Source organism: Protopterus annectens, chromosome 4.part0, assembly GCF_019279795.1.
Source record: "Protopterus annectens isolate FY-2018-M chromosome 4.part0, PAN1.0, whole genome shotgun sequence".
Classification (NCBI taxonomy): domain Eukaryota; kingdom Metazoa; phylum Chordata; order Ceratodontiformes; family Protopteridae; genus Protopterus; species Protopterus annectens.
Window position 1 is genome coordinate 665537780 of NC_056733.1, and position 14823 is coordinate 665552602.

The 14823-nt window shown below is 39.4% G+C and overlaps 1 protein-coding gene across 4 annotated transcripts in view; it reads right to left on the reverse strand.

Moving 5' to 3' along the window:
- The window catches only part of CUX2 (cut like homeobox 2), a 2130834-nt gene that overhangs the window by 279731 nt on the left and 1836280 nt on the right, over positions 1-14823 (reverse strand). For 3 of the 4 annotated variants that reach the window (XM_044068629.1, XM_044068628.1, XM_044068631.1), the window contains exon 13: positions 4192-4240. The exons of the other annotated variant lie outside the window; for it this stretch is intronic. In XM_044068629.1, coding sequence (XP_043924564.1) covers positions 4192-4240 — 49 coding nt within the window. The remainder of the gene's footprint in view (positions 1-4191; positions 4241-14823) is intronic. 4 annotated transcript variants of the gene reach the window in all.

Consider the following 14823-nt stretch of genomic DNA (forward strand, 5'->3'; position numbering starts at 1 on the left):
TTAGGATTACCTGATAAGAGATCGTTTCAAGCTACACGGTTAAGGCTCTTATACATAACAAAAGCAAAAAGCTACAATTCAGAGTGGATGATGATGATGAGGAGGAGGATGAAGTAGGGGGTAATTCAAGAAATAGGGAAAGAATGAGACTTTGGATGCAGATCCTTAAGGAGAATAACAACAGTCATACAGAATATTGTGTTCATAAAGTAGCAGAGCGTACACTAAGAACTAAGCCAAAATGTAAATGGAGAAATGCAGTTCTGGTGATAGGGCTGACTCCAATTAGGGGTACAGAGTATTGGCAAGAGGGGGCTGCAATTTACTGGAGTGAGCTGGCAAAGGAACCAAGGAACTGGGAAGGAATAATAAGAGAGGGAAAGGTTATAGAATGGGAAGAGGCACAGAAGACATTTGGATTGCAGGCTAGTGATTGCATCCCTTGTCAGGGATTGACATCACAGTACTGTACAGACAAAAAGAAAGGGATACGGGGATCCGAAACAAAAGACCTGCACTGCTTGAACTTTTAACTGAATCTAGAACAGAAGCTACTGTTAAGAAAGGGATAATTATTAGGACATATAAATATTGCACGATAACCAGAGGAATCAATCAGAACAGGTCAGAAAAGATTGGGAAAACATATTAGAAACAACGGAAGGACATAAGTATGGCTCCCAAATATGCAACAAAATCTAAAAGATTTAGGATTTTTGTCTGGAAGTGTTTGTATAGATAACTTTATACGACTTTTTCCTTAGGAAGATGGCAAATGTTGGAGGTGTGATAGGGAAGAAAATGACACCTGGGAACATATGTTCTCGGAGTTTAATGAGTTGGCAGACATTAAAAATTCCCTACAGAGTACTCTGTCAGGAATATTTGGCAAGCAAATCAGTGTAACTAAGGAAATTATTTTTTTGAACTGGGATATAGGATCTGAATTGTCTAGCCATAGCAAGGTCTTGTTAAGTTTAATTCTGGTGGCTGCCAAAAAGCAATTTCTGGAAAATGGAAATCAAAATCTAAACTAAAATCCAGGGGCTCTGGAATTGCTATTTAACTGTAGCCCCCAAACAGGCTTTGTGACTCATGAATGGAGAAAGGCAACAGTTATTCCTCTGCACAAAGTGACCCATCTACAGACTCTGGAAACTACTAAAAAGGCCATTGTGGTCATTAGCCTAGTAAATATCTATGAACCTATAAACCAGCTTTACTTGAAGTAGTGAATATCATTTCAAGGACAGAAAAGAACAGGAAGTGGGAGCCTTAGAAAAGGGTTGGAGTAAATTACGCAGACAAATGGAAATTATGGGAACAATACACGCAGAAAAAAGTTTTGAAGAAGAACAAATTTAAGAGAAGGCATGAAATGAACAATTTACATAATGTTGCTTTGATTATATGATACATAATATAGGTGATGTATAATGTCTGCAAGGCTGACCTTGTTAATATGGTTTGATTACTTTAATATAAATGTACGTTTGCCTGTGTCACAAGTGATAACTGAATAAAGGTGTTAAAAAGAGCAGAGAAACATATCAAACATAGAATTGAAAGTAACAATATATAACAAAAACTGTACAAGTAGAAATTAAAAGAAATAATAACAATTATGAGCATACTTCTCAACTGGCCACATTTTCACACAATGTCCAGATTTTTATCTCATACCATAGCCTGTTACACATAGAATTTATGGATTTTGGGAAAATCATTCAGGATTGAAGTCACTTAAGAATGACACACATTTGAGTTTCAGACTTCATACCGTTCAGAAAATGCATGCTAATGCAAAACCTATTGTCCTCACAACTTTCTCAGTTTATTAAGAGCAATATTTAAAAATCTGTCCCTGATTTGGACCTTCCACCCCATTATTTTTGTTTTTATCCAGATTTCTTGCACTTAAGAGTTCAAAAGTTATGACTATAATGCAGACTTGCAATTCTCATGATGATACATCAGGTTTATATGATGGTGGCAATGCTATGGGGTAATGAGAGTCAGTGTAGGGGATAGCAGAGGTGTTAGGAGTTATGTTTTCTGAAAATAAATGTCACAAGCTGCTCGAGTGAGCCAAACAAGAAGCTTGTTCTGCTGGGTTTCACATCTGTTAGACACAGCACTAGCATAATGCATGAATAAAAATAATATAAACACACACAGACACACACACACACACACACACACACACACACACACACACACACACACACACACACACACATATCTATCTAAACAAAAGAATATACAGATGGTAACGTAAATGTAATGCACTCTTTGCTGACTGCGTCTTATGTCGAATGCAAGACGTTGGATAACATTTGTCTTCTGGTGAGGTGGTTGGGATTGAAGTCTGTATAAGTGTTTGCTGGTTTAGAGTAAGATTAAGTGTGCATTTGTTTACTCGTTAGGGTAAGGGTTAAGCAAGAAAATAGACTGAGTGTTTGCAGACTAGGGTTAAGGTAAGGTTAGATTAGTGGATAGATGTAATTTTGTGTATGTTTGATGGTGTGTGTGTTTGTGTGTGTGTGTGTGTGTGTGTGTGTGTGTGTGTGTGTGTGTGTGTGTGTGTGTGTGTGTGTCAGAGTGTCTTTTGTTTTGGTACTATTAGAGAAAGAAGTGAAAAGGGGGCATCACCCCCTTGTCCACCTTAGTCATACGTGCTAACCCAAATCCTGTGCTACTCAAAAAGCCAAAGTATACCATATATTCATTGCAGCCACCACAAATTCAGTCAAATAAAGGAAAGACTCAAAACTAACTGAAACAACTTTAAAAAATAAAATGATAAAAACTTCAAAAAATGTGAACACTGTTAAGGGCTTTTGTCCATTTCCTCATTGCAACGAACTTCATCAGAACAAAATAATGACACACAGGAAGATTTAAATACAGGTATGTCACTTAAATAATGAGGTCAGTTTAAAGTCACAGGCATGTAAAACAATAATGAAATCTCAATAATACAGTAAAACACATCAGAGAAAACAAGTAAAATAAATAGAATGCCCTGTACAAACATTCCATGTCATGTGGACAATTTAACAAGTTTTTATTTGGGATTTTGGATATCACTGTTCCCAGTTTGCAGGATGGTGCTTGGGAAACTAGCCTGGGATAGTGAGAGTTTTATTGGCAGATCAGGATAGATGCCAGCCGTAAACCAGTCATTAATGAACACATTTCCATTTACTCTGTGTTAAAACTGAGGGCCATTAGACTTTAATCACTTTATGTTTCACATGACCGTTTATTTTATTTATGTACTGCATGGATACAGGGTATTACCTGTTTTTTCCTGAGTTTCTACTGTATTACTGAGCCTTCATTACTGTTTTACATGCCTGTGACTTTAAACTGAGCTCATTACTTAAGTGAAATACTTCTTCCTGTGTGTTATTATTTTGATCAGATGAAGTCTTTTGGATTGGGGAACAGGATGAAAGCGCTTAACAGTGTTCACATTTTTTGAAGTTTTTATCATTGTATCTGGTTTTGAGTCTTTCCTTTATGTGACTCAATTTGTGGTGGCTGGAGTGAATTGGTGTACTCTGGCTTTTCAAGTTGCATGGTGTTGTTTTTTTTGTTTGTGTTTACGTGCGAGATTGCCTCTCTTGTGGTTCTAACCCTAATCCTACACATTAATTTACAAAAAATAAATAAATAAATAAAAAATTCTTTAACAATATCAATATTCAGATACATTTGGGCTAAAGTGTCTATTAGGGTTATGGTTTAGTGATTAGCAATCTTTAATGTTTTTTATTTTTTTTATTTTGTTTTTTAAAGTAATGGGTTTGTCTTTGATGCATTTACACTTCAGTGTTTTAACCTAAAATCATATATATATATATATATATATATATATATATATATATATATATATACGCACATACTTATGTATACACACACAGACGTGTGTGTGTGTGTGTGTATGTATATATGTACATAATGTGTCTTCATGTTTATCTGTGTTTGTGTAAAAGCAAAGCTTTCATGTATGCGATATGCTGCATCAAAGTTAATATGCATGTAACATGCTATACAAGTGTTAATAAACGTGTGGCATGCTGCAAGATCTATAACCAATCCAAATTTAATACATCATGGTGCAAAAAAAGTTTTTTCTAAAAGTTTTTGATTATTTCATGTAAGAAGCAGTTTAAACAAGCTTACCTGGGACACATTGCAGTTTGTAGCAGCAAGCTTCATAGCTTTTAAGATACTGTTTGAAATAAAATTGGATATAAAATTAAAAAAAGGGAAAATACAGCAACACTTGTCAGTTTTACTTCTAAATCTGAGCAACAAGGACAACTGAAATAAATCCAAAAACTTGAAGGAGTTCTGCTTCTGAGACCTTTAACATTTCGGCTTGTTTACGTATTTATTTCACCTTGGTGAAAGAGAAAGTTTGTTCTGAGGATCTTTTAGAGATGCAGGAGGTAACCTTCTGAACAACTACTGGGTTACAGAGCAGTTCATAGAAAACAGCTGAGTACAGTGGAGCTGTTATACCTCTCATGAGCTATGAATAAGTAATGTGGTTAGCATGTTACCACTGTCACTGTTACCACAACTACTGCTGTAGTAATACATCATCTTAATGATTACACCTACTGCTACACGTGCAGCCTGCAAAGATGAAGGCTAATAACTATGAAAGCATGACAGGAACAATAAACTGGTTGTGCATCAATAATTACAGACCCAGGCTAGCAACATGTACAAAGATACACGATATTGTGGACAACAGAACAGTGTATGAAGAAACTAGCAAAGAAGAGTGTATTTGTAGTGGCTGTGTGTTAGCACTGAAACTAGTGGATACTACACTGTGAGTGTCAGCACTGGAACTAATGGATACTACACACCCCGTGTCACCACTGGAACTAGTGGATACAGCACACCTTGTGTCAGCACTGGAACTAGTGGATACTACACACTGTGTGTTATCACTGGAACTAGTGGATACTACACACCACATGTCAGTACTGGAACTAGTGGAAATTACGCATTGTGTGTCACCCCTGGAACTAATGGATATTATACAATGTGTGTCACCACTAGAACTAGAGGATACTACATACAGTACCTTGTGTTATCACTGGAATTAGTGGACATTACACATTGTGTGCCAGTACTGGAGCTACAGGATCCTACACACCATGTGTCAGCACTGGAACTAGTGCATACTACACACCATGTGATGTGTCAGCACTGGAACTAGTGGTACTTCTACACAATGTGTGCCTTCACTGCAACTAGTGTATGTCAGCACTGGAGGTAGTGGATACTACACACCGTGTGTCAAAACTAGAACTGGTGGATACTACACACCATGTGTCAAGACTGGAGCTAGTGGATACTACGCACTGTATGTCAGCACTGGAACTAGAGAATACTACACACTGTGTGTCTTCACTGGAACTAGTAGATACTACGCACCCTGTGTCAGAACCAGAACTAGTGGATACTAAGCACTGTGTGTCAGCAGTGGAACTAGAGGAAACTACATACCATGTGTCAGCACTGAAACTAGTCGATACTACACAGTGTGTGTCAGCACTGGAGCCAGTGGATAATACACACTGGGTGTCAGCGCTGGAACTAGAAAATACTACATATAGTGTGCCAGGTCTACTTTAAATGACCGAACTGTCGATTCCCCAACACGCGGAAAACGAAGACGAAACGACCAACAGGTAAGTTTACCGACAGGGTGATTTGCCGACAGCGGGAAGACCGACAAGGGTAATGTGCGATCGCGACTCGATAAGTGTGCGACAGTGACGGCGTTAGGAGCGGTGAGGTAAGTGTGCGATATTGTGGGATTTCGGGTTAGGCTGTGGGAAAGGTGAGTGTGTGTTAGTGTCGGAGTTAGGGTTCGTGTAAGGTAAGTGTGTGATAGTGAGGGACTGTAGTTTAGGGACAGGTTAAGTGAGTTAGGGTTAGGGTGCAGGTAGGTGAAGTGTGCGATAGTGTCTGACCTTGGGGTTAGGGGTGGGTTAAGTGAGTTAGGGTTAGGGTGCAGGTAGGTGAAGTGTGCGATAGTGTCGGACCTTGGGGTTAGGGGTGGGTTAAGTGAGTTAGGGTTAGGGTGCAGGTAGGTGAAGTGTGCGATAGTGTCGGACCTTGGGGTTAGGGGTGGGTTAAGTGAGTTAGGGTTAGGGTGCAGGTAGGTGAAGTGTGCGATAGTGTCGGACCTTAGGGTTAGGGTTTGGGTTAGGGCTAGTGGGTATGTTATGTAGTGTGGTGTGTTGTTTATGTTCGGTGTGTCGGTGTTATGGTGTTCGGTGTTTTACGTTGTCGGTTTCGTGTGTTGTCAGTTATCTGGCGTCGGTGATTTTTGTGTCGGGGAATGGATAGTTCGGTCTTTTAAAGTAGACCCAGTGTGCCAGCACTGGAACTAGTGAACACTACAAATCATGTGTCAGCACTGTAACTAGTAGATACTACTACACATTGTCTGTCAGCACTGGAACTAGTGGATACTTCACACAAGGTCTCAGTATGGGAACTAGTGGAAACTACCCACTGTGTATCAGCACTGGAACTAGTAGATACCACACACAGTGTGATAGCACTGGAACTAGTGGATACTACCACAATGTGTCAACACTGGAACTAGTGGACAGCACTGGAACTAGTGGATACTACACACTGTATGTCAACACTGGAATTAGTGGATACTACATACCATGTGTCACCACTGGAACTAGTGGATACTACACACCATGTGTCACCACTGGAACTAGTGGATACTACACACTGTGTGTCAGCACTGGAACTAGTGGATGCCACACACAGTGTGTCAGCACTGGAACTAGTGGATACTACACACCATGTGTCAGCACTGAAACTAGTGGATACTAAACACCATGTGTCAGCAAATGAACTAGTGAATGCTACACACCATGGTTTAGCACTGAAACTAGTGGATGCCACACAATGTGTGTCAGCACTGGAGCTAGTGGATACTACACACCACATGTCAGTACTGGAACTAATGGATATTACACCCTTAGAACTAGTGGATATTATACATAATGTACCAGTACTGGAGCTTCAGGTTCCTACACACCATGTGTCAGCACTGGAACTAGTGCATACTACACCCCATGTGATGTGTCAGCACTGGAACTAGTGGTACTTCTACACAATGTGTGCCTTCACTGCAACTACTGTATATCAACACTGTAGGTAGTGGATACTACACACTGTGTGTCAAAACTAGAACTAGTGGATATGACACACCATGTGTCAAGACTGGAGCTAGTGGATACTACACACTGTATGTCAGTACTGGAACTAGAGAAAACTACATACCATGTGTCAGCACTGGAACTAATGGATACTACACACCATGTTTTAGCACAGGAAGCAGTGAATACTACACACTGTGTGTCAACACTGGAACTAGTGCATACTACACACCATGTGATTTGTCAGCACTGGAATTAGTGGTGCTTCTACACAATGTGTGCCTTCACTGCAACTAGTGTGTGTCAGCACTGGAGGCATTGGATACTACAAACCATGTGTCAAAACTGGAACTCGTGGATATTACACATCATGTATCAAGACTCAAGCTAGTGGATAATAAATACTGTGTGTCAGCACTGGAACTAGTGGATACTACATAACACGTGTCAGCACTGGCACTAGTAGATACTACTACACATTGTCTGTCAGCACTGAAACTAGTGGATACTTCACATGATGTGTCAGTACTGGAACTAGTGGAAACTAGACACTGTGTGTGAGCACTGGAATTATTGGATACCACACACAATGTGTCAGCACTGGAACTAGTGAATACTACACACCGTGTGTCACCACTGGAACTAGTGGATACTACACACTGTCTGTCAACACTGGAACTAGTGGATGCCACACACTGTGTGTCAGCACTGGAACTAGTGGATACTACACACTGTGTGTCAGCACTGGAACTAGTAGATACTACACACTGTGTGTCAACACTGGAACTACTGGATACTACACATCATATGTCAGCATTGAAACTAGTGGATACTAAACACAGTGTGTCAGCAATGGAACTAGCGGATGTGACACACCATGTGTCAGCACTGAAGCTAGTGGATGCTATACACTGTGTGTCAGCACTGGAGCTAGTGGATACTACACACCACATGTCAGCACTGGAACTGATGGAAATTACACATTATGTGTCAGCCCTGGAACTAATGGATATTACACACTGTGTGTCACCACTGGAACTAGCAGATAATACATACCTTGTGTTATCACTGGAACTAGTGTATACTACACATTGTGTGCCAGTACTGGGGCTACAGGATACTACACACCATGTGTCAGCACTGGAACTAGTGCATACTACACACCATGTGATGTGTCAGCACTGCAACTAGTGGCAGTTATACACAATGTGTGCCTTCACTGCAACTAGTGTGTGTCAGCACTGGAGGTAGTGGATACTACAGACTGTATGTCAGCACTGGAACTAGAGAATACTGCGTGCCATGTGTCAGCACTGGAAGAAGTGGATACTACACACTGTGCGTCAACACAGTATGTGTCAACATTGCAACTAGTGCATACCACACTCCATGTGATGTGTCAGAACTGGAATTAGTGGTACTTCTACACAATGTGTGCCTTCACTGCAACTAGTGTGTGTCAGCACTGGAGGAAGTGGATACTACACATAGTGTGTCAAAACTGGAACTCATGGATACTACACATCATGTGTCAAGACTGGAGCTAGTGGATACTACACACAGTATGTCAGCACTGGAACTAGCAGATACTACATATTGTGTGCCAGCACTGGAACTAATGGGTACTACACATCATGTATCAGCAATGGAACTAGTAGATACTACTACACGTTGTCTGTCAGCACTGGAACTAGTGGATACTTTACACAGTGTGTCAGTACTGAACTAATGGAAACTAGACACTGTGTGTCAGCAATGGTACTAGTGGATACCACACTTAGTGTGTCAGCACTGGAACTAGTGGATACTACACACCATGTGTCAGCACTGAAACTAGTGGATATTACACACTGTGTGTCAATACTGGAACTAGTGATACTACACACCATGTGTCACCACTGGAACTAGTGGATACCACACACTGTGTGTCAGCACTGGAACTAGTGGATGCCACAGACTGTGTGTCAGCAAAGGAACTAGTGGATACTACACATCATGTGTCAGCACTGAAACTAGTAGATACCAAACACCATGTGTTAGCACTGGAACTAGTGGATGCGACACACCATGTGTCAGCACTGAAACTGGTGGATACTACACACTGTATGTCAGCCCTGGAACAAGTAGATACTACACACTGTGTTTCATCACTGGAACTAGCGGATACTACATACCTTGTGTTATCACTAGAGCTGGTGGCTACTACACACTGTGTGATGTGTCAGCACTAGAACTAGTGGCACTTCTACACAATGTGTGCCTTCACTACAACTAGTGTGTGTCAGCACTGGAGGTACCGGATACTACACACCATTTGTCAAAACTAGAACTAGTGGATACTACACACCATGTGTCAAGACTGCAGATTGTGGAAACTACACACTGCATGTCAGCACTGGAATGAGAGGGGCACTACACACCATGTGTCAGCACTGGAACTAATGGATACTACACACCATGTGTCAGTACTTGAAGCAGTGGATACCACACACTGTGTGTCAACATTGAAACTAGAAGACAGCACTGGAACTAGTGGATACTACACACCAGGTGTCAACACTGGAGCTTGTGGATACTACACAACGTGTGTCAACACTGTAATTAGGGGATACTACACACTGTGTATCAGCACTGGAACTAGTGGATACTGTACACTATGTGTCAGCACTGGAACTAGTGGATACTACACACGGTTTGCAGCATTGGAAATAGTGGATACTATATGCTGTGTGTCAACACTGGAACTAGTGGATACTACACACTGTGTGTCAGCACTGGAACTAGTGGATACTACACACTGTGTGTCAGCATTGGAACTAGTGGATACTACACACTGTTTGTCAGCACTGGAACTAGTGGATACTACATACTGTGTGTCAGTACTGGAACTATTGGATACTGCACTCCATGTGTCAGCACTGGAACTAGTGGATACTACACATCATATGCAGTATTGGAAATAGTGAATACTGCATACTAGTGCAATGGTAATTCATGTCTAGTTACAAAAAACTATTTTGTTAATCATTGTGAAGTTTGTCTCCATTTGCAGGTAAAGAACTAAGACAGATCTACCTCTGACTAGTCTGGATTCAGGAATAAGGAATTGTTTCAGGTTCTGAAACATGTCAAATTTACTATGCTATATAACACTGTGTAAAATGAGGGTGAGGGTATACTGCTGCTTATGGCAGAAGCTTATGTACTTGGACTTGGAGACCTCCTCACTGGATCCACCACTTCTGCAAAGGCAAAAAAGATGTCTCAAGGTGAAGAATGTCTTCCCCACACCTAAACAAAATGTTTCCATTTTTCCTTGCAATCAGCAGTACATTGCTCAGTCTAGACAAACTTCAAGAATAGTAAAGTCTGCCAACAACTCCTTTTTAGAGGTTCCTCTACAGTGGAGTAGGGACAATGTTGTCAGTGGCCTGACTTAGAATGGTTAGTTATATCATCTCCACATGTGCTTTATGTAAACAGAAAGTAGCCAAGCCCAGATCCTTGTGGAACTCTGATGTCACTTAATTCAGAGAGGACAGAACAGAAAGCTTGACATTATACTAAATGAAACTCTCCATCATCAGGTTATCCAACATAATGTTTCTTAGTTATTTGACAAGATTATTAGCCTTTGTTTTGAAAGTACTGTAAAGGTCAGGAAACAGAACACCAGTCTAAATACTTTTGCATGTTCTTTGAAGGATAAGTAAATTTAATGATGGTACATGACCTTTCCTGAAGCCTTTCTTTTGGGAAGTGCAAGAAATCTATGCTTTCTAAGACAGAAAGTTAGCTGATCAAACAACAAAATATTGAAGGTGGCTTATAGAATTCTGATTTTCACGGCTCTTACAGTTTAAGACAGAGGACAACCTAGGCCTCTTTCCACACGGAAAGCATGATATCCCATTTAAGAGATCTGCTAAAAAGTAATGTCATGGATATAACAAAATACAAAGCTAATTTTAGGTATTTGGGAGGCAGCTCTACAGACACAATGGATGAATCTTATCTAATTCTCTTTGAAAAAGTGAATCACCAACGCACAATGGTTCCTACTCCCATACACTTTTACTTTAAGTTTTTGCCAGATGCAACACATTGTCTTGATATGAGCCGCAGTTTGTAATCACTGCGAACAACTACAGAAAGTGGTTTAAAGTGGAAGCTGAAAGTGTACCAGTAGGCAATGTTATTGTTCTGAATAACTGCTATCTGGTTCTAAATTTGTTTCAGCTGTGTACATCTGAAAATGTTCTTACTTGATGTGCCTTTTATGACTAGTAGAAGTAGTCTGTGTTACTTGGGCTAAATTTAAAAGGGTTAATTAGCAAGAGCAAGATTTTTGTGCTTGTAATCACTTAACACACTAGCATTTGTTAGTTTTTTCCCCTTCTTGTCTTCTGGTTGTTAGTCCATGTGTTGTAAAGGATACTCCTGCTCTTTCTATGGCATCTGTGTCAGCTTGGATAGGGACAGCAACCCCATCTCCATCATCTATCCATCCACTACCCATCCATTCATCTCATAAGAGATCAGGCACTCAGACTTATTGGACAGAAATAACATGGTCTTGTCTCATATGCAGCTAATTTTTGCAGAGCTAACTTCTTTGGTCACTACATCAAATCAGGCAATTCTCACTTGTCAAACTCATTACATTATCCTTTAACCTCTCTTCTTTCTCTCTCTACAAGCGGTACTCAGTATATACAATGGGAAAGGCACAATCCTTGACTCTTCCATGTATCCAACGCACAGAGGCAGACACACCAATGGGCCTCTATGAAGTTACTGTAACATTTTACATTATTAGCAATACACCTCATTTCCCTAGTAATAAAATATTTTTTGTACTTTTAAAAAGCTGCACCCATCAGTACCTCAGAACTGTTGCAGATTGTGTCTAATATTTTGCACTGTCCATTGTAAAATTTTTGACTTTCTGGTAAATCACTGAAGATTACAGTCAGTCAATAATGACATTTGAGTTTCATACTTCTTACAGTAATATCAAAAAATGCCCTTGATTTTGGACCTTTGACACCACATTATTTTTGTCTTTGTCCAGAATTATTTTTTTACATGTTTATTGAGTTATGACTAAAGACATAGGCAAACATACATTTAGATGAAAGAAAACAAACCATGTTAACATATTCACAATTACAAACATACACTGTATACATTGATTTATATAATTATCATCAATCCAGTATTACATAAACTGTTCAATTTATGCCTTCCCTTAAACCTTACTCCTCCTCTAAAACATTATTCTGCATTTTTCTTCCCACAATTTCCATTTTTTCTACTTATTTTGCTCCTATCCCTTTTCTAAAGATCCCACTTCCAGTTCTTTTATCTCTGTTACAATATTCACTACTTCAAATACAGTTGGTTAAGACTTTGATTTCCATTTTCTAGTAAATTATTTTTTGGCAACCACCAGAATTAAACTTAACAAGGCCTTACTAAAGCTGGGAAATTCAGACCCTGTATCCAAGCTCAAAAATATAATTTCCTTAGTTACACTCATCTGCTCACCCAATATTTTTGACAGAGTACTTTATAGGGAATATTTAAAACTCTGCCAACTCATTCCACTCCAAAAACATTTGTTCTCAGTTACCTCTTCCTTCCCCTATCACACCTCCATCATTTATACAGGTATAAAAATACATATGTCAAGCAAAAATTCTAAATTGTATAGACTGTTGCATATTTGGGAGACATACATATGTCTTTCCATTGTTTCTTTGTGAATTGCTTATCCAGTCTCTTTCCAGTTTTTTATAACCACCTCCTCTGATTGATTCCTAAAATTATTGTGCAATATTTTATATGGCCTACTAATTATCCCTTTTAAATAACAGTTTCTGTTCTAGACTCACTTAAAAACTCTAGCAGACCAGGTCTTTTACTTCGGATTGCACCATGCCTTTTTCTTGCCTACACTCTGATATCAATCCCTGACAGGGAAGGCAGCCTCTAGTTTGCAGTCCAAATGTCTTCTTCCCTCTTCCAATTCTATTACCTTTTCCTCTCTAGCTATTTGCTTCCAGTACCTTGAATCCTTTGCCAGTTTTCTCCAGTAAATTTCAGCCCCCTCTTACCTATTCTTTATACCCCCTAACTGCAGTCGTCCCTATCAGCAAAATCTCCATTCTCTATTCTTGTGCTAGTTTAATTCTTAGACTATTCTCTTTCTGCTACTTTATGAATGTAATATTCTGTATGGCTGTCATTATTCTTCTTAAGGATTTGCATCCAAAATCCTACTCTCTTGTCATTTTTTTAATTCCCCCCATGCTTCAACATCATCCTTTTCCACTCTGAATTATAGCTTTCTGCTTATGTTATGTACATGAGCCTTAGCTGTGTATCTCTAAAATATCCCTTCAAATCAGGTAATCCTAAACCACCTTGTTCTACTGGACGGATCAATGTATCACACATGACCCTTGCCCTCTTCCCTTCCCAGATAAAATCCTTCAACTCTTTAGAAATTACTGTCCACAACATCTCCTCTGGTTGATAAAAATATGCCTGACTTGTATATAAAACTAAAGGGACTAATAACATTTTCAGTGCTTGTATCTCGCTATCCATATCCATAAACAAGAGCTTCCAGTTTCTCAGTTTTTGTAATATCTTTTGTTTAGTCATTTTCTACATATCCTTAGCTACCATAACAGAATCATTTAACCCATGCTCCTAAATACTTTATTTTATCATGTCCCTAAAAGTATGGGTATTGCTGAAACAATTCCTGTGTGGGTACACACTTCACATCTATAGCCTTTGTTTGTCTTCACTAATTTTATATTCTGAAAAAAAAAGATGCAGAATTGTCTCAGAATGTACCAGAACACTGAGATGTTGTCTTCTGGTTTTATCAGGTACAAAATAATATTGTCTGCAAATAAAGCCAAGTTCTCTTGATTACCATACCAATTAAATCCTTAAATTTTGATTACTTATTTTCTTTGCTAATGGCTCTAAATACAAAGCAAATAAAAGGGAAAGAAGACTCCTCTTCCTATTTCCTCCGTTCAGATAAAACTTATCGGACAGAAATCCTCTCACTTTAAGTTTTGCTTCTGATCCCTCATACCTAATTAATGTTATTAGGTATCAGGGAATGCAAAAGCTTCCACTGCCCTGCTCATAAAATCACAACTTACTCTGTTGAATGCTTTCTCTGCATCAAGCCCCACCAACAAAAGTGGGATTTTCTTACATTCTGCTTCCCTTTGCATAATCATTGATCTATTAATTTTGCCAAATGTTTGCCCCCCCCCCCCCCGCCCCCACAAAACCACATCTATCAATTTTGGCAACACCTTTGCCATTCACTGAAATGGACCTATATCAAGCCGGGTCTGATCAGTCTTTATTGTCTTTGGTTATTACAGCTACCACAGCTTTCTTCCAGGATGTTGGTGCATCCCCTCTTTTTAAAATACTGTCAAACCAAACCTTCCAGATCTTTATCACTTTTTCCCCTCCTTGCTTCCAAACAGCCACCAGACTACCATCTACACCTGATGACTTTCCTGTAGATTGGTTTTATGTCACCATTTTTATTGTTGAGCAT